Consider the following 20,753-nt stretch of genomic DNA (forward strand, 5'->3'; position numbering starts at 1 on the left):
CTATGCATCTGGGGGGCAGCTCGGCCACTTCTGCAAATACAGTTGTGTTGGGGCCGGTGGTTTGTGAGGATGCAGCAGAAATCTGTCCTCCGCTGCGACTCCTGGCAGTGCTGCAAACCAGCCCTGGCCTCAGTAAAGGTGTGAGGCACTATGAGATCGGCCGTATTTCTCCCATCTGGAGAAGGAGTCACAGACCTGGACTGCTGGAAAGTGATTAGTGACCTCCTGGGAACACAGCGGGACACACAGAGGATGTCTGCGGGGTGGGTGTTCGTCAGAGAGGGCCAGCAGCACTCAATTTCTCCCCTGCTAGCTGTTGCGGTGATCTTCAGGAGAGCACTGCCATGTTTTGCACCACGAGTGCGTGGCTGGACCACTTCTGTCAAGTGTTTGAGGGCTGTTGCTGTGGAGAAAGGATTTGTATTCTTGTCATGCTAATCTTTTATTTTCATGAGAATAAAACCCATATTCTTACCCTCTGAGAACCCTCCTGCAACGTGAAGGAGAGCATCTAGCGTTACATTGCCGATGGGGTGGTGGGGTTGGTGTGAATCAATGGAGCACACACATGTATATGCGTATTTTGTGCTAAATCTGGAGCCTCCCTGTAGGAGTCAGTGCAGAGGGGTCAGCTCTGCACCTCTGACCAAGCTGGAGCTCAGCCCTGGGGCAGTTCCTCGGCTTGTGCCCTTGCAGAACATCCTAGCATGGTGTAGTTCAGGTAGAGGTAACGAGACAACACGCTGATGATGCTCTGACTTAACGGGACCACGTTGGTAAATGCTTTTTTTTTTTTTTTTTTTTCTTTCTTTATAAGCCCAGCTTCTAGTGGAAACAGACACTTTTGGCAGTCAAGTCCGGATCAAAGGGAAGGAGACAGACTTCTACCTTTGCATGAACAGGAAAGGCAAGCTAGTGGGGAAGGTAAGTGTTTCCTATTAATTCATTTGTAACATGAGTGTTACCTTCAGCAGCCTCCTCGAGGCTGTAACGATGTGTTCGAGCTTCGCCTGTCAGCCTCAAATGAAAAGCAGGACGGACGGGATGCGAGGTTTGCGAGGCAGCCTGTGCCCTGCCGAGCCCTCCTCCGCATCTGTAAAACGGAGCTGTGCATCCAGCCCCGGGATTCTCTCATGACACTTTGGATGCGGATGGGTTTGTGTTTGAGTCGCGTTGAATTGAGATGAGGTGTCATCTCAGCATCCCAGTGTCATGCTATCTCCACAATAACTTGGTTATCTGATCTTTCTTTGGAGTGAAATTCAAACTAAAAAGGTGAGCGGAGCGCTGTGCTGGGGAGGTGGGACACGAAAGGCTCCTTTCCGTGGCGAGGTGGGGGCTGGATGGTGTGGCAGAGCCAGTGCTGGAACCCGAACATCGTACTGGGGCTGGGCCTCACGGTTCTAGCCTTACAGGAATATTTTATTACTTTGGATCCCCGCACAAGGGAAGCATGTAACAAATTACAGCGTGTTCACCCAGCTAGCTCAACTGCTTTGCTGAAGTCATATTTTCTGTGTATTAACTTGTTTTTGTAACTTAGGCAGTTCTTCTGTATTGTTGGCGAGCCTAGAAGCTTGCTAACTAGGCGGGAGCTTGCTCAAGGCTAAAGTATCACCAAAAAATAAAAATAAAATAAAATATCTCAGCCCTGAAAGGGCCTCTCCTCCACTGCCCGTGCTTTGCACCACCAGGAATTAAAATCTGGCATCTTTGTGGCTGTGAAAAAGGGAAGCTGAGTTTTGTTTTGAGTCAACACAGCAAAAGCCGTGCTCCCAAACAGAAACCAGACACCAAATTGCTCTGATGAAACATTATTTACTTTTGTGGTCCCGAGAGTGACACTTGCGGGACAAGTGCCTTCCCCAGAGGATCCCTCCTGCCACTTCTGTTTTCCTCACGTGCGGTGCGGATGCTTTGGGCGAGGCAAAGCCCGAATCTTCTGCAGGCAGCCTTTCACCACCCGTGGCAGCCTGCCTGACCCGCTGCGGGGCTGCTGTGGCGATGCAGGAGCGCCTGGGCCGCTGCTCAAAATCGGTGGGGGGTTGGAAATGGGTGCTCTGCGAGGGCTGGACCGAAGCGGCCGGTTCTGTCTGCTTCCTGCACTTTCATGGCGCAATTACTGCTCTGAGTGAGGTTTGATCTTGGACAAGGAATTTTGTTTTTTAACCAGACTTAGACCTTTCAGGATGCATGCGGGTGACCTTAAATATTGCTCGGACCTCAAACCTGGCCCTTGATTTTCTTTTTTTTTTCTTTTTCTTTTTTTTTTTTACCTTAGTTTTCCATTCTTCAGATGTGATAATAGCATTTTTCCCTGAAATGTTACAAGGATAATTTTGTTAATGTTTCTGAGGTGGTGATACCACAGTAACAGAGACCTTAGAAGCTTCCAAATTAGGTGGAGTCAGATTAGTGTGAAATCTTACCTTTTTCTTCAATAGACCTTACCCCAGGGTGGATGGAGCCCACATTCTTTCCTGCTCTGCGCTGAGTGTCCAGGAGCATCCTGGTGAAGCCAGCGCCTGTTTTTCAAAACATATGGTGTATTTTGGCAAGATTCATCACTTGATTTGGCCCATTGGGTACCAGGGCAGGACACTACTTTAGCTTGGTACCTTTCATGCAGCTTAAAGCTTTGGGGATTTTTTAAAATATACTTTTCATAACGTTAAGTTGGCAAATGGTTTATTATTAAAAAAAAAAAATCTATTGTTGTAAATAGGAGCCTTCCCACCCCAGACTGCTGACAAGTTCATAAACCGGCTGACCTGAGCGGGAGGGGGTACGGGGTACGGCGTTTGGAAGGAAAATGTTCCAGACGCGTTGCCCATATTAACAGCTTCTCATGGGCAAAAAAAAGAAAATAATAGCATGTCTTCTTGATACCAAAGAGTGTGGTTTTAATTAGTATCATAGTTTCAGCTCTTTTTGTGGCAGGAGTTTGAGGGAATGCTTTTCAGCCCGAATGCTCTAAACAGCTAGTAAACCCCAAGGAAAACACTAGATAAAAGTTACGCCTGGGCTTATACAAATATTTAAGTTCAGTCTGGGGGTGGAGGGGAATGAAACCCATAAACTGATAGTTTCACAGTCGCCCCTATGCTCATTTGGCAAGGGAGGAGCCGTGGGACCAAACCTTTTTCTCTGCTCGTTTCCTATTGCCTTACGCTGCATAATCCCTGACGATGCCAGCGTGTGCCATCTGGCTTTGTTCTCCTCAGTCAGCAGTTTTGGATCCCCCCCCCCCAGCTGAAAACCTGTTTTGAATTTAGTCCTCCTTGTTTCCCATAGTCACCTACCAAGGGTACTACAGACTGGAGCAGGTTGTTGTTCTCCGGTGGAACTGGTAACGTGTGCAGGAGCTCCAGAGCCGGGGCTTGCTCCCTGCCTTGGAACTGGTGGTGTTGCAGGCCAACAGGCCAACCCACAGGGCTGAGAAGAGCAGCCATTGCATCTTTCTATTTATTTATCAAAAATTGCACCTGCACCAGCTTTTCTGAGCAGAGACCATGTGATGGAGCTCTTTCAGGAGCCCCAAACTTTGTGTTTTCTCCCTTGCTTGGCTGTTACCATGTGCGTGTTCCTGGCCAACATTGGCCAAAGGTCTTGGAGGTGTTTTGGGCAGGCTTCTAACTTTATTTATTGTCACAGCATGCGATGGCTGAGGTCACCAACGCTCTACGTGCTGCTTATGAAAACTGGAGACAGGGCAGGCGTTGTGCAGGGAGTCACCTTTCTGTTAAAGGTGACCAGCACTAGGGGAAAACAAATTGGGCTGTGTTTCTTCGTTGATTCTTTGTGTTATGTTGAAGAAGGCCCAAGAAGGAGTTGATTTTTTTTTTCTTTCCTTCTGACCATATTTTTTTTTTTTGCCTGTGGGCTTTTGGTGCCTCTCTGTATGCACATATAGAAATTGTAGGTCCTGAGTTTTCTGATTTTTGAAGAAGTTTTCTATGGACCACTGAACTTTATGGTGGAGTTTTATTACAAGGAGAGAGATGAAAATGTGAAAACTTGGAACATAAATACTAGGTAATTTTGCTAAATTCTTTTTGTCTTTTAAAAAAAATTATTGCTACTGTTTATTTATCTCAGGCCTCTTGCAAACACCTGGGAGAGGGGGACTCTGAAAAGTTCAGCTCTCCCTCTGAGGAGAGGTGCAGTGTGACTTGCCTGCTTGTGACAAGGCACAGTGGGACTCCTCACCTAGAATATTTGCAATAATTCAGTGTTAGGGGAGAAGAGGAGCTAATGGTCTCTTTGGAGGAGCTCTGAGTTTCTGTGGTTCTCCTGGTGAGTCCTCCTGTGGTTTTTCTCTCTGTCCCAGCCTCTCTTATCTCATGCATTGAGATAAAGACGTCAATAAGGTGAGGACTTCATGTTTGTCAAATGCTGTCACAGATAAGTCTTTTAAGTGTGGGGAGCAAGGAATAGCAGCCCAGGGTGTGAGCAAGTGACTGTTAATTATCTTGGCCACCTCTAACTGCTCTCGCTGTGCCTGTCCTTACAGCAAATCCGTGCTATCTAGATTTGCAGGGCGCTGCGGAGATTTCTTTTCCCTGCCTATCCCAGTCCCCTTTTGTCAGGAGAGGTCAGCAACCTCTGTGAAGCTTAAATTAGATCTATTGCACCATTACAAGGTGACCAAAGCCCTGCCCCTTCCTTTGGGCGCTGCTGGGGTCAGTGGCTGCTACGTGGAGAGCAGAGCATCTCCTAAGCCCCCAGCACTGTTGCCAGGGAATTTCCCATGGTCCTCTACCGGCCACCTGTGGGATCACACAGTCTGGTTGGCACGAGCATCAGGTTGTAGCAGGGATGGATCCGTAACGGGAGTGTTTTGCACTCCCAGCTATAAAGGGAGAGTAGAGAATAGGTCTGTTTTTTCTGGATTGACCAAGGGTGGAGGAGAATGGACCTTGGCTTCCTGCAAAGCTGCCAAGTTGGGAGGAGAGGCAGCTTATTGCGGACCGAGGGAGACATAGGTTCTCAGAGCCAGGTACAGGAGCAGGGAAGGTAAGTAATGACTGGAAGGAATCCAGAAGATTTGAGAAGAATGGGGAAAGAGCTAAGCACGTCTTCGATTTGCTCCAGAAATTTCTTCAGAAGGTGCTCCAAGCAATCCCACTAACGTTCTTTCATGGCATTAGATGGATTACATCTTTTCCAGATCCAGCAGCAATATTGTTCCCTGTTGGTTCTCTCTGTTCTGGTTCATTTGGAGAACAGCTCAGTGCATGAAGTCACTCCTTGAGTCCTTCCAGGAAGGGGAAGCAGGTACTGGGTGCTGAAGCCATATCCTCAGGGCAGGATGGGACTCGGAGTGCAGGTGGAGTTGGGGCAGCGTGGTGACTGCCAGCTGTGTGCTGTGCTCCCATGGGATGATGGGATGCTGCTCCACGTAACGTGGCTGTAATCTTCACGCTGCAAGTCTGCAGGAAACTCCCACACCACTGTGATGGGGGTAAGTCCTTCTGAGGTGGGATGTGGCTATGGAGAAAACTCCAGAAGTGTAGGGGCAGAGTTAGAAAAGCGATAGACAGGATGGGGTCTGTCACAGGTGTCACGCTGGCAGCTCTACAGAATGGGAGAGCAGTAAAGCTGTGTCCTGAGAAGTTCCTGCTCATTACATCTGTTCAGCTCCTTCTAAGAATTCAAGCCTGAGAGCGTGCAATGCTATAAAATAGGTTATTTCCCACCAAATCCACATGCTGACTTGCACCATCTCTCCTTGGGTTTTCTGTCAAAAGTCCTCACTGAGCTGGTATACGCACACTCTCAGGAAATCATTATGATATATATGCATTATTTTTGAAAAAGCCTTTTAATGAGTTTGGTTCTATTTCTCCTTTCTCTGTTTAATGTGAACAGTGGGGGAAAAGGCTGTGGATGGAAAGGTGGGAACGGCTGGTGGGTGGGAGCTAACGTGATTTCAGAGGAGGGTTTTGCTGACACCGCGTCTGGGGCGCTGAAGCCCTCCCGGCACTCGCAAAGCACGGATGAGCAGTGCTGAGCTTGTGCCCTCGTGCACAGTCCAGCTCCCGAGGAAAAGCTCTGCCAGCAGAAGCATGACTGTGCCAGGGGCTTGCCAGGGGCTGGAGGTGACATGGCTCTGCCAGCCATCACCTTGCCACCCCTGACCAGCACTGCTGTGCTGGTACCACTTACAGCATGGACCTGCCTCGGAGACACAAGATTTTTTTTTTTCTGGTGTGATAACTGCTTTCCAAGCCAATATATTTCTTAATGTTACCAGAAAGTTGCTAATACCATATGGCAAGGCTCTCTGTATTTTTGCAGGACAACAAACAAATTGTTGCTCGATGCCAGACTGCTCTGGCAGAGCTCTGTCGCTGATGCCTGCCAGCAGTAGCCTTTAGGGGATAGTAATAATTTGGGGCTGTTTACATTACAGCTTTAACATAGGGGTTTTCTTGAAGCGTGTGTGTTTAGTCAGGAAAGTTGGCTAAAATGCTCTGACGGCATCAAAGAGCGAAGGCGCTCGCCACAGCCCATGCATGTGGTCTTGGCCCTTTATAATACCTCTGGCCGCAGGGGAGGAGGAGCGTGTTGTGTTACAGGAGCTTCAGGTGGTTCAGTGGAAGCCACCCTTTGTACGACAAGAGGACTTACCTGAGCAGGAAACACCAGATGGGTTCTCCAAAGCCTTCTTGGTGTATCTGGACCAGCTTTGTCATCAGTTGACTTTGGTCAAGGCTGAGGTTGAGCTTTTTGGTGGACGAGAAGCTCAACATGAGCCGGCAATGTGCCCTTGCAGCCCAGAAGGCCGACCGCATCCTGGGCTGCACCCAAAGCAGCATGGCCAGCAGGTCGAGGGAGGGGATTCTGCCCCTCTGCTCCACTCTGGTGAGACCCCCCCACCCCTCCCTGCAGCACTGCATCCAGCTCGGAGGTTTGCCGTTGAAACTTTGATGCAATAGATGAGGTGTTTGCACTCCTCAGCTCATATATTAAAACCATCTTGGATTTGGGGCAGAACTGAGTTTCAGAGTTTTGATGCTTATCCAGAATTTTTCCTGGAGTTGCACAGTATTTGGGTTGCTTGAAAGGGGCTTGTAAAACTGAACAATTTCTGGGGCTGAATGCTGAATTTGCAAGAAAAACACGACCACAATTAGTGGGGTGTCGGGTTTAATAGCCTGCGTCTTGTGGATCTCTTTGTGACGTGTTCAGCCATAAACTATTCTGACTTGGCATCTCACGTCAAAGCAGATCTTGACATGGCTTTTGCTGGATCTCACTCAGATCTCGTTTTGGGCTGCAGTCTGGTTCTTCACATGAGGTGGGTTTGGTCTTTAAGTGAACTGTTCCCAGGCTTTTCCTCCCCTGTTTGCTTTAATTTAAGCCATCTAAATAAACGCCTTCAGTGGGACCTGGAGCCAAGCAGCCTTCGACCCTGTCACACTTTGAACAGGACCAGCCTCAATTGTCTGAAAATCTTGAATGAGGGCGTGCAGGATTGCAAAGATCTTAAAAGCATGAGATGACAAAACCAGGTTTCTTTCGGTTGAGCCATTAGAATCTTCTGCATTCGCTTAATCAGGGTTTTTCCTGCAACCACTGTAAAAAAATTTGAATTATTGTTTTGAAAACTTAGAAGCGTTACCTGGCTTCTCCAGGAGCCCTCGATCAAGATGGCACAACTGCGTAATGATCCCCAAGAAGTCATTTATGGTTGACTACTTTCCAGTGTTTATTGCACGGAGGCTGCCTTGGCACAAAAGTGGGTAGGCTTGGCACAAAAGTGGAGAGGTTCCTTCAAAGTGGTAGGAGTTTGTGTGAACTCACTGGTCCTTCACAGCATTAATGTTTGCTATGAGCAATGGGCCTTGTCCTGGTTCCGTATTTGTGACGTGAATGCGGGTAATGAGTTTTGTGGAAGGTGTTTAGGTGTTTTGTGGGGGTGTGGGATAGCAGGCAGCTGATCTCGGTGTTACAGGGAGAGGTCGTTTTGAAGCTTCGCGTGCATGGTCTGGTGGATTTAGGTCGTGGGTTTCACAAATGGAGCACATAATCAAGCACATTTAAGCCCACACTGTGCTGGTGGGGTTGGATTTGTATCCAGCTGCTTTGCCAGGCAGAACATTCACAGCCTTTGTTGGGTATCACCTAACATCTTGTAAGAATAATGTGAATGTTTAGGGTGTATGCTAAGTCTTTCTGTGCTACCGTCAGCTCTTCTAAGCGCCCTGATGGATGCTGATCCGCTCAGGCTGAGTGAGGCCAGGAGGTTTGGCTTTAACCAAACAGTGGGTGGAGGATCTGTGTGTGACATGAGCTGTGGATCCTGTCAGCAGGCCTTCCTTGGGTGGCAGCAGGAACATCTGAGATGGGACTGGTGCTTAACACATCATTTCATGGACTTTATCTCTGGGCCGTATCTGGTCTCCAGATTTATGGGTTTCTTGTGATTCCTTTCTAGCAAACTTCAATTGGAAGCTCTTAAAAAGCACCAATTCTCTCTCAAGCTGGAGTTTTTCAGAGTCAAGGGTTCACATTGCGGACCAAGCTTGACCTCTAAAGCTTTTTCTTACCCCCTGGCTGGAAGCTATCTAACCCCTTCCATGGAAAAAAAATGCTGCCTGCTTGAAAGCTACATGACAATTAATCCTTTCTGTGTTGAAGCAGCAAGTGTCACCATAAAGCTGCTAACATCCTGTCCCCTGTGCTTCTTGGTGGCTGCAGCTGTGTGTCGTGTTGGAATATTTCAGTTCCCTGAGGTTAAATGTTAATTAAAATTATTGGGAGGGGATCTCAGAGCCCTGGTTGTGCCTCACCCTGTTTGGGTAGAGAGGGTGTGCTGTATGCATCTGGTGTTGACACTTGTACCAAGTGGAGTTTAATTGCCTTCCTCAGAGCATCTTATCTCCCAAGTGCAATTGCTGTTGGTCTTGAGCATCTTTAAGATAAGGGTGATGTCTCTTCTCAACGTCACTTTGCAAATACACTGATTTATTTAACTCACAGCAAGCATCAAAGCAATGCAGCCCTGTCTTCCTCAACTGGGTGCAGTTGAGATGCACTTCCATGTGGATCCTGCTCTTCAAGGACTGTTCCTACTTGGCTCTCAATTCAGTTTTGGAGATGAAGTGGGAATGGAGGCTAATTTTGAAGTGGAGAGTAAAACCAATGAGCCAACAGCAGCAAAAGATAGTCCATTTGATCTGGCCATGATGACACATTTAAGGTCAAAGAAAATATTATCTTGCTTAAATATGTTTTTATTCTTGATCTCTTTTGGGTATGTCAGGATATTAGGTTTTCTTAAAGGAGGACAAATCTCAAAAGCCTTGCACTTGTGTTATACAGAAGGAAGCTTGTCACTCACAGGCTGGAACAATTCTTGATGATCATTTTCTATGGATGGCACTTGATTTGATCATGGATTTCTCTTTTCTCTTAGTAATATAATTTGGCATGAAGAAAAATGTCATCCTGCAGACCAGCAGTGACCTTTCTTGGTCCTAAATTCCACTGATTTAAACTATGAGTCTCGGTGGAGGCTGAAAATCACTTCGCCAGAAGGAAACCCAGCAAACCTCGGCAGTGCGTTCAACCAAGGAGTTGTGCTTTGTATGGATGGGTGAAAATGCCTTCCCAGCTCTGACTGTAGTCAGCACCTAGATGCATATGTGCAACTGGATCAGGCAGGTGCTGGTAATGGTAGATGTCTTAGATATGCTCAGATGTCACCTCTAAAACCTGCCTGCGGTTTCAGATCTCCTGAAGCGGTAGCTTCCTATTGCAGGAAACATGCAGTTTTGACCTAAATTAAATTTTCCTAAATTTTCTGTTGGTTTCATAAATTTCATTTTAAAAGTGATTGACGTTTCTCATCGTTAATAGTAAGTACACACAATTCTGAGATGCAGTCAGGAATTTCTATTAATGAAAGGTATATCTTCCCAGAGGAGGCCAACCTGGCTTGCTCTAATTGTGGATGTGTCCTGTCCTGCCATCCTGCCGGCAATAAATGTGGCTGTGATGGAAGGAACGGCTTTGAAACTGAGCCTCTGAACGGGGATGTACCCTCTCCTCGGAGAACCTCCTCTGCTTGGGTTTTGTATTACCTCCTCTGCTTCATGAATGCACTTAGCTGTCCTGTATCCACAATTAACCTCTCGGCTGTGCTGGCAGACGCTTTTATTGAACTGCCCATCATGACTCCAAAGTATTTTCCTCGGAGGATTGGGCAGGTTCAGAGGCCAGAGCGCTGGAGGAAACGCGCATGAAGCTGAGTAACTCCTGGCGGTTATCGATGCAGCCTCTCTGATTTTCTAGGGGCAAGAATGTGCATTTGGGTCAAGAGGTGTCTCTGTGGTGAGGATGCTTTGCCATAAATCCAGGATGCTGGACATCAGGATGCTTATGATGGATCTGTCCCAGTAATGCCTCTAAAGTGCGTGAGGATGGCTGGGTCCAGCTTTCCAGCAGCCAGAGCACTCAGATTTCCGTCTGATAGGGGCCTTCAGTGATGCTGGGTGTGCCAGCCTTCAGTCCTCAGCTGGGGATGCTTCAGGAGTGGCTTACTGAGACTGCTGAGCCATGCAGTTCCTGAAAATCCAAGCCTTCCACGCTGGTACTCTTACGAAATTCGGGAAATACAGGGCAGGATTTCTGCTGTATAGCACAGTGTGTGAATCTGACAGTGCCACCATTTGAGGGACATTTTCAGCAAGGCTTTGACATAACTGCTGAGCTCAGTGGGTGTACCTCGCACGTGGGAGTGGCGTGAGGTCCAGTGCAGTGGGGTACCACGGCTCGGGAACCCCCTCTGTCTGTGGAGGAGGAGGGAGAGATGCAGAAAGGGTCCGTTTTCAGGGTTTTTCCTTGCAAAAATCCTCTTGGAAACCTTTTCTTGAGCGGTAGCTTTCCCTGCTCCAGGATTTTGAGGAAAACAGAGCTTGCTTTTCTTGCAGAGGGATACAATCCTGCTTGTGTCTCCACAGTTTGACTTTGAGCCTGGGGGCTGAACTCGCAGAGGAGTGATAATTGGGCAGGAGAGTCACCCCTGTCTCACTGGGAAGGCTGAGTCTCGCTGCGCCCTGTGCCAAGCTGGTGTTCCTGGGTCATCGCAGAGGTGTTTCCTATGGCTCGGTGTTAGTTATTTGCAGCACATCACCAGCGCATGCGGTCGCCTCACCCGAGAGCATCTAATCGCAGCATCGTTTGAGGAGGGGGGAAGCATTTTCACATCAGCTTAGCTAACAACAGCTTAGCACAGCCCCACTCGTAGGGCTTAATTTGTGCCCCACTCTTTGCAAACAGAGGAACCTTTCAGTCTTGGAGGCATCTCTCCCCGCGCCGTGCTATTACCCGAGCCGCTTGCGCGAGCTTATTGTTGCCGTAAAAGCCGACTGAAGTTTGGATTTGCTGGTGCCCACTGAGCCAGATTTGTGAAACATAAATGAGAAAACCTGCCCTGGCCTCCTTTTCCCATTAAAAAAAAAAGCTGCTCAGGTGGCTTAGCGTGGCAGGCTAATGGGGAGGAGGCGGAGGCGGCTGCTGCACCTGCTAATGCTTTGGCTCGGGCTGGTGGCACAGAGGCTGCTGCAAATTCCCCCGGAGCAGCAAGCTGTTAGTGGCAGGAATGCCTTGCTCCGAGGAGCGCTCCTGCTACGACAACAAAGAGTCCTTTGATCCTTTCCATTTGGAGAACTTAAAATGAAAGAGCCAAGCTACAATAAGACCAAGTTGGGTCATAAAAAGGAGAGCAGGAGCACCAAAGTGCTCCAGAGTGTAATTGTAGAAGCAGCAAATGCTTTGGCACTTAATTCGGCTTTAGTGTCTGTTCAGCGTGTTTCACGTTTAATACTGGCGAGCTCGTCGCCAAATGCTGTGCACAAACAATCCGGTGCTGCTCCTCGGTGAGCACGGGGCGCCCGGAGAGCCCCTGGCTCCCGCGCAGCTCCTCTCTCTTCAGCTGTGCGCCGGGAGGCATCGGCCCGTGCCGTACGACCAGTCCCCAGGCTCCAGGTTTCCCTCACCCTGCTTGGTAAAGGGACTGGGACCGCTGGGGTCCACCGCCTTGTCCACCCCTCGTTTTAAAGAATCGGTTCAAAACACAAACCTCCGTGTTCTGAAGGGCCAGCGCCCTGCAAGGTGCATCCTGACAGGTGAGTATGTATGAAATGCGGCTTGGCAGTGTCTCCCGGCTGACGGTGGCAGCGGAGGGTGCAGCCCTGTACCGGCAGCAAGCGTTTACTCTAGGAGCTCCCGGGGAAGGGCAAGCCGGTGACTGAAGCAGGGAGGATGCTCGGCCAAAGCAATCTCCCTTTTCTCTTCCATCCTCCTCTCTTTGGAGGAGCGAGGGAATGGGTGACAGATCCAGTGAGTGATTTGCTGCTGTTTAAATAGGGACAGGATTAGACCTTAAGTGATGGGCACCTGTGAAAACAAGGTGACACTTACAAATTATTGAAAACCCATATAAATCGCTTTTCCCCCTAATAATTACCCTGGGCCCAGCCCTCCACGGTGTAGGTAACGTGTGCGAGTGATTTATTCTGTTGGGGATCATAACAGATGCTGTAAAATCATCTTGTAAGCATTTGAAAATCATCTCTCTGCCTCTGACGTGTCTTAGCGCGTACAGGAATGCTGTGTTTGGGGAAGTGAGGTCCTTATCCTGATTTATCCCAAGGTGCTTGTAAATGTTGCTGTAATTTCGAGTTATTGAATCGTTTACCTCTTCCTCTTCCAGAATGGAGTTATTTTATCTCGTGCACCTTGTTTACTTCAAATAAGCCCTGAGGTTGGCCTGAAGTTGCACCTTGTTATTCTTCCACCTCCTGTCTCCGTCTTGGGCTCTGTTGGCAGATTTGAAGCATAAGTAAATAGGTTTTTGTTATTAATAGAATAACTTCCCCCTCCTACACACACGTTTTCTTTTCATTCTCGTCTTCATTTTCCGTGAGAAACTGACATTGCAGTACAGGCGGAAACCTCCCAAATGGCACGAAAACGCCTTAATTCTCCTAGCAACAAGGTCAGGGCTCCAATCCAGGACCTCTCCACGAGTGTGGGGGAAACAGCCCTTCCAATTACCTGCTCCCCATGTGGTTGGTTCATCAGCACCTGGGTTTGGGTGGATTTGAAACTCAGCCATGGCATTGTTTAAAACTTCGCCGTTCATTGAGGAAGGGTTTGTAGTGGGCTGAGCCCTGAGAAACCTGGGGCTGGTTTTACGGCTTCCCATTGAAACCTGGTGGAACCCCGTGGTGTCGACTGATTTCCCCCTTCCCCACTCATGTGGCTTTGATCAAACCCAGGGCTTGGAGAACGACCGCCCCCCAGGAACTGGAACTGCTGAGCTTTGTCCAGTTGTGCCGTTCATTAAAGCGTTTGTGAGCTCCCAACTGTAGGTGATAAAATTAGGAGCTTTGTGCGGTACGGAGATGGCCAGCCCTACGGCAGAGTTGGCTTTGCCCCTGTATAGGGGGCATGGATAGGGAGCACGGGCCCTGAATTAGCACGTTTGATGCAGAAGTTGCCGTGATCTCCCTGCCCTCTTAATGGGACCTACTCGTGGTGGCGAAACCCTTTAGGCAGGATGGTGCATTAATGATTTTAGAGATATTATTTTTTATATATATATATGGATATTATTATATGTATTAACAATTTAGGGTTATGCAACATCACATATTGTTGGAGTGATTGAGTTGAAGCTTTGCTAAAGCTGTTGAACCAGGGAGGAGTGGCTGGTCCTTGAGGCTGGCAATGATGAAGCTTTTCCTTGTTGTTGCCTGTGTGACTCCAGCTCCGGTTGTTGTGCCTGATGGTTCCCATCTTGCAGCTCCCTCTGTAGCTCGTACGTGGTTAATTGGGGACCTGAGGCGTGGGGATGGCTGAGGAGCTCGTCGCCCCAGCTGTCGTGCCCAGAGGAGCCCCTGCGCTGAGCCGCTGCAGCCTGGAGCCGACCGTGGCTGCGGGTGCTGTGCCCGTCATGCCGCTGTGGCTGTCCTGTCCCCCCGGCGACGGGATGGGTAAAACGGCTGAAGAGTGCGAGGGTCTGAGACTGCGTGGAGAGAGTTTAACAGCAACCATAGCAGTAAGCAGTGGCCTGCAAACTCATTATTTGACTTCAGGGAGGTGGATTGGGCTAATACTGTGATGGAAATCCTTCCTTTGGCTTTGCTGAGCATTCAGTTGTCCTGTGCGATGCTCTATGCTTGTCCATGAAACACCCAGGGCTGAGACAACGTCCAGGGCAGGAGTGAGCCTGTATCTACTCCCTAATATCTTTTGACGCGTAAAACAAAGCGCTGGCACACACAGCGATGCACGGCGTTCTAGGTGCAGCACCGGTAACTCAGGAGGTAAAGGACAAAACCTGACCAAATCACTTAGAGATGCTGTTGCGTGATGCTGCAGCTCCCTGCGGTGCTGCGTGTGCAGTGTAAATCAGAGTCCTGGATCCAGCCCGAGGTCCACGTGCTGCTGTGTTCGAAGTCCAGCTCGGGTCTGTTAGTCTGGATCTCCAAGCTGAGAAGAACTCCAGATGCCAGGTGCCCACCAAAGCTGCTCTGTCACTCCCCTCCTCAGCTGGACAGGGCAGAGAAAACAGAGCCGCTCTGGCATGGGAATGGCTTTGAGTTTCAAAGCACTGGGAAGGTTTAGACTGAGCCTTGTAATGATTTTAGTTTGATTTGGGTGGTTGTGGATGCAACCCTACAAGGTGTTTCAGAAGACACATCAAAACTGAGCGCTAGAAGTGGCAATGCTGTTGTTTGGCCCGTATGAGATTCTGATTGTTTTTTTTTTTCCCCTGATTAAGTATGATGTTTCTCTGCCACGAGTCCAATTCATCCTCCTTTCCTAATGGAAAAAGTGAAGCTGAAAGTCTTGCTTTGCTTGCAATTGAAGGAGCTGGACTGGCTAAACTTAACTGTTGTCTTTGAAAAATCTTTCTCTCCTTGGATAGGAGTGTTTAAAAAAAAAAAAAGAAATTATGACCTCATGCTTTCGTGCTTTTTTTTTTTTTAATTCATTTCTATTTCAGCTGATGTTTGTTACAGCTCCTATTAACAATGTTTGAACCAGAAACGAGGTCCAGATGTGATGATTTTATTTATGCCAAATTGGGTTTTGGTCACTGAGCTTGCATTTGGATAATGAATTTTTTCTTTTCTTTTTTTTTTTTTCTCTTTTCCCTTTTTTTTAGCCTGATGGCACCAGCAAGGAGTGTGTCTTCATCGAAAAAGTCCTAGAAAACAACTATACGGCACTGATGTCGGCAAAATATTCAGGCTGGTACGTTGGATTCACCAAAAAAGGGAGGCCGCGGAAAGGGCCCAAGACCCGGGAAAACCAGCAGGATGTACATTTTATGAAGAGGTACCCAAAGGGGCAAGTGGAGATACAGAAACCTTTCAAGTACACAACAGTCACCAAGAGGACTAAGAGAATACGACCCACCAACCCCAGTTAAAACCAGACAAAACCAGTGTCACAATACTAAACCACAAAAAAAAAAAAAAAAACTGCACCAGAGGAATATTTTTACATTAAAAATAAGGAAGAAGCTCTATTTTTGTACATTGTGTTTAAAAAAAAAAAAAAGAAAAAGAAAAAAAATTAATAAAAGACTAGATGGCAAACGCTGGGGAAAAGCTGTTAGGGATTTATTGTGACTTGAAAAACAAAATGAACTGCTCTATTTAAATTGACTTGTTGTTGTTGATGACACATAGGTGCTTATTTCGCTTTTTTGGAAAGGACAACTTTTCAAGCATATCCCCAGAGGAAAAGAAAAAAAGTAATTATTAAAAATAAATAAAGAAAACCAAAGAAAACCAAAGTTCTTTCCCAAAGTTACTGAGACCCTGCCCCGAAAAGTGCCGGTTTTGCAGTAATCTATTTATTGCCTGCTGCACGCCGGCCCAAGACAAGATGGTGTGTGCCGCAGTGGGTGAGTTTCCGTGGAGTTCTCAACGCATCGATCTTCTGTAACCTTTCTGACGACATAAGGTGTCACGGCTCCGTGATCCTGCATTACGCTCAGTTCTGGAGAATGCTGCTAAATCCATTCAAGTGACTACAAGATGACCTAGTACACCAATGATAAGGGAATATTTTAAAACCAGCTATATTATATATATTATATATATATAAGCTATTTATTTCACCTCTCTGTATATTGCAGTTCCATGAACCAAGTATTACTGCCTCAACAATTAAAAAAATTATTTAAAATACATGTACATATTTTTGCTCTTCACACTTCTTTCCCCTCCCTAAGTACTGTGGTTTTTCAATGCGTATTTATCTTTTTGTGGGGGCAGCGGGTGTGTTCGGGGTAGTTTCCCCTCCATAAACTTTGTGCTAATTCTGTAATTCCTCCTTTTCCTTAACGCCATCGTCCTCCTCCTCCCTTGTTGTTCCCATGAGGAAGCAATCTTGCATGGGATGATGACGGGCTGGGAGTAGGGGAATCCACGCTGACATTTTTCAAGAGCAGGAGTTAAATTTGATGCTTTTCAGTCCAATGAATGTTTCGTAAAGCTTTGGCTGAGCAGAAGGTGAGCTGGAAAATTAGCATCTGACTCAATTAACACATACTTACGGGTGGCTTGCGTTTCCCTCACTGGAGGCTTTGAGAGGGGCTGTTTGTTTCAGCTACTTAATTCGATATTTTATCTCTTAAAACTTGTCCTAGACCAACCCAGTCCCTCTCCCTCGCCCCGCGTAGCTCTCCCAGCCCTTCGGGGACTTGCTCTCCTGGCCGCTCCAGCCAGCTTTCCTCCCTCCCAGGTGTTCTGATGGGACTTGGACGATGTAAAGCCTCAAGGGTGCGGATCTGTTATCTTCAGACTGACCCACGCGGTGGGTTGGGTGAGACAGCATTAAACAGAGAGTGGGGGGAAAAAGGAGGACAATGAAACAACCAGCCTTGAATTTCAGCTGAAATGGCAGCTGAGCCCAAGTGAAGCTGTAAGGAGAAGCTTGCTTGACTTCTTCCTTCTCTCTGTGTGCAGACATTGCTTCACTCCCTGATTCCAGCCAGGGCTGAAAATGCTCAAAGCCACTAAGAAAGCCTTTTCTTGTTAATCAGAAGACCGACTCTCCCCAGAACAAGCTTTCTCAAGATAACTTTGAGAGCGGCAGCCAAATCCTGCAGATCAAAGCCGTTTGGGAGATGGGGCAGATAAGCGTGCAAGCTTGAGGATGCTTATCTGCACCAATCTCCAAACCTCGCAAGCCTAGAGAAAAATGAACAGTGCTAAACCGGGTCACTTAATGCTGCTCCACGAAAAGCTGGGCAGCCTTACAGATGAGATGCCTTCACCCCAGATCGGCATGGGTGGTCACTCCAGCAGCCCCTCTCCCAGTGAATAGACTGGGAGCTGCTCTCCTGGTGCACCTGGAGACTGGCATGGAAGTGGGACCTGATGGCACGGTGGTGGAATTGGTTGGTGGGGGCTGGAAGGCTTTGCCAGCTTTGCCTTCAGATTGATTCGTGTGGGAGAGATTTGGGGAAAGTTCAGAGGCGCGCTGGGGGTGGGGGACTGGGAGTGGCTGGAGATTTGCTGTGTTGGTGCCTCCAAGAGGAGAAGCTCAGTTGATTTCCAGAGTGAGAAAGGATTTATGGCTGCCTTTTTTCTTGAAATATCACCATGGCCCATGGCACTGATGGTTTCGCTGTGAGAATGACAGGGTTGGTTTGCCGTCGGGGAAATTTGAAGGAGTGGAGGCAGTAAATGCTGGAGAAGGCTGGGCAGAAGGGATCTCCTGTGAGGTTGAGAGCAACCAGGGAGGATCTGCTGCCTGTCCTGCGATGCCCGCTGTGTTTGGGGGCTGGTACGTGGGAAGTAGGGGCCATGCAGTTGTCACTAGGGGCCTCTGGCACTTGTGTCATTGGTTTACAAGAATATTTACTGGATGGCAGTGAGATGGGTTCCTTGGGCTGTGAAAAGTCAGTGTGGTGAGGAGATATGGTGCTCACCTGGGTTAGGGGCCATCAGAGAGATTTGTTGGCCGAGAACAGTGTGTGTTGAGTAAGGTGTTTGAGCTTCTGCTCTTTCGGCTTTTTTAGCAACAAGAGCAGGGGCAAGGACAAGCAGAATTCACACCAGGTTCACTTCAGAGCACCTTCACATTAGGCAAAAGGTTGCTCTGGGGAGGAGATGTTCAAGAGATGAATGGAAATAGGGAAAATCCGTCACGTGCCCAGTGATGGACAACCATGTGCTTCTGGACACTAGGCTTGGTGGTTAGGCCAGAGGTGGCAGGTGATTGTCAACATCTCCGTTGGCCAAGTCTCTCTGCTGACCTCCAGACCAAAGCAGCAGCTCATCTGCCGTGTTGAACATTTCTTCCTTTCAGAAAGTCTTCGGGCTCCCAGAGTATGAGCTGAGATTCCCTGTGTAGGCTATTAAATTTGATTTTATAAACGAAAATTGTTGATGAGGCTTTAATTACTATTGTGGAAATAACCTCAGCAATGTGGAGCGTAACACCAGATGATTGCTTGAAGCAACTGATGGCATTAATGTGTGTGGAGCTCTGGGTGGGCACTCTTCAAACAAATACACTGCTTCATTGGAGTTAATAAAAGTGTATTGTAGCTTCTGTTTCAGCAATACTGCTGGATTTGTAGCGATGTTCTCACAGCTGAGATCAGATAGTGGCACGCTCTGAGAACGCTGTGGTTGGCTTTGTCATGAAGCTGAGCGCAGGCATTGCTGGGCACGCTGAAGTGCGAGTCCATCCCAAGAGGGAATCTTTGTAGGTCCAGGGTAGTGTCCTGTCAATACTTGGAGTGCTGCACAAACCAGACTGCTGCTTGGCGAGACCTTCTGAGTGGTGGGTCTCCCATGCTGTTCCTGTGATGGTGAAGGGTTGGCAGCCAAAGCTCAGCTGGGCTCTGCGTCTAGTCCAAGTAGGACAAACCTTTCATCATGGCATTGTCATGACCTGTGTGGGGCTTGCCACTGGCTGAGAAGACCGAGAGTGTCTGGTCCCTGTGCAAGGTGTCTTCCAGCTCACCAGGGACCTTTCCTGGACCACAGAGCTGTCAGTGAGTGGGAGCGGTTGGCCATGTTGACATCCCTGCAGCTGGAGCCCTGAAGGTGGCGTGGTCTTTCCTGCTCAACAGCTGATAGATTTGTTCTGCCTCTGCCCTGTTGATGCAAATGCAGGTGCCGTTGCAGGCCTTGCACCATGAAGCCAGGTGATTGCTGTACCTGGTCTGCCCCGTTTGAGCCTAATCTGCCCCTCTTGCCAACAGTTGGCTTTTGGTAATGTGTCTTTCAGGAACACAAGCACGTGAAACTTGGTACTTGTTTTCTTGGACTGTCCTGGCAGTCTTGTCCAGCTCGGGGTCATGTCCGTAGCACTGGTTCACAGATTCAGAGTTAAGAGATGAGATTTTTGCAGATGCGAAGCAGCAGGGAAGCCTCTTCCAGGAGCACACTCGCAGTTTTAGCTGTGCCCTTCTGCAAGCGGGGGATTACGGCAGCTGCCCAAAGGTGCAGCCTACCTGTGCGGAGCGATCGATCCCTTCGGCTACATCACCTCTTACACGCCAGTGTGTACGATAGCTGCGCAGCTGATATTAGCTTTTGGGAGCGTAGCTGATACACCCCTCCAATAAATGTCACAAGGTGAGGAAGAAGCAATTGGGACAAAAATAATGAAGCCTGAGGAAAGGATGCTGCCCTAATGCTTAGTGATGAGAAGACAAGACCAGGTTTTTATGTCCATGAGTTCTGGTATTAAGGCCTAAATGAGCCGGGTGCTCTAGTGCCTGTGAACCCAGTGCGTCTGTAGGGAGACGCACGTGGGAGAGGAGCAGAGCTTGGGAAGGGTCTTGGAAAGCACCAGAAGGCCTGAGATCGGCTCACCCCTGCCGCCTAAACCGCCTCCAATTGTCTTGGTCTTTGCAGTAGCTTGTTCACCTTGGCTCATGGAAACACGGCAAGGTGGGAGTTAGGTCTGGTTTAAGCAAACACCCAGCCTACAGCAGCTCTCAGAGTAAGGCTTCACGGGCACATGCGTCGTGCTATGGGTAGTGTTTTGCCCCGTGGATGTCCATCAGCTTTCCTGGATTCACCAATCATTTTGGTGTCTGCATACTTTAACAAAAGCGATGGAATGAGATTTCAGCCAGGACCTTGGCCTCCAGCTGGAGAAGATGGTCTAGCAGTTTGTCTTGTCTAGAAGAGTTTGTCCACCAAGGAAGGTCTGACTGAGCAAACAGAGTCAGCTCTAGGTGGGATAGGTTGGGTAACAGAAAGCATATGTGACTTTGGCTCCAAGGGCATGTTGTGTTACCGTACCTACCTTTGAAAAATAGGGTTGTGATATGTGAAAACGTGTGTGTGGAGTGGTGGTGGCTCTTTTTCAGGGCACTGGAATCACTCTACGATGCAGATATCTGCCGATGAAGGAGGAGGAGGTGTGTGTATGTCGGTTTAGCTGCACACAGCCCCTGCAAAGCCCTTTGCCTGTCTCGGTGCAGCCCAGAGCCCCGCGTGGTCCTGCTTGTCCAATGTAGCAGAAAGGGCCAGACAAAGCACAGGTGTCCCCCAGGAAAAAACCTTTCCTGTCTCGTCCACTCGCAAGGCATTAACTGCCGTGATTTTTGCCCGCTGCAAGGGAGAGCAGGTATATTCCGATGCAGAATTTCCTGGTGGCGTGCCAAAGGGTGGAAGTTTATACTTCAGATTCACAACAGCTGTTTAAAGTGCCTGCGTCTCGTGCCAGCCATACCACCTGAATGGCCAAGG

General features: G+C 48.4%; 1 protein-coding gene across 2 annotated transcripts in view; it reads left to right on the plus strand.

Moving 5' to 3' along the window:
- FGF18 (fibroblast growth factor 18) overlaps window positions 1-16,166 on the plus strand; it is a 65,637-nt gene extending 49,471 nt beyond the window's left edge. For both annotated transcript variants that reach the window (XM_086758853.1, XM_086758854.1), the window contains 2 exons: window positions 818-924; window positions 15,188-16,166. In XM_086758853.1, coding sequence (XP_086614979.1) covers window positions 818-924; window positions 15,188-15,454 — 374 coding nt within the window. In that variant the 3' untranslated portion in view covers window positions 15,455-16,166. The remainder of the gene's footprint in view (window positions 1-817; window positions 925-15,187) is intronic.
- The last annotated feature ends 4,587 nt before the right edge of the window (window positions 16,167-20,753 follow it).

This window comes from Chlamydotis macqueenii, chromosome 14, assembly GCF_036417535.1.
Source record: "Chlamydotis macqueenii isolate bChlMac1 chromosome 14, bChlMac1.mat, whole genome shotgun sequence".
NCBI lineage: Eukaryota > Metazoa > Chordata > Aves > Otidiformes > Otididae > Chlamydotis > Chlamydotis macqueenii.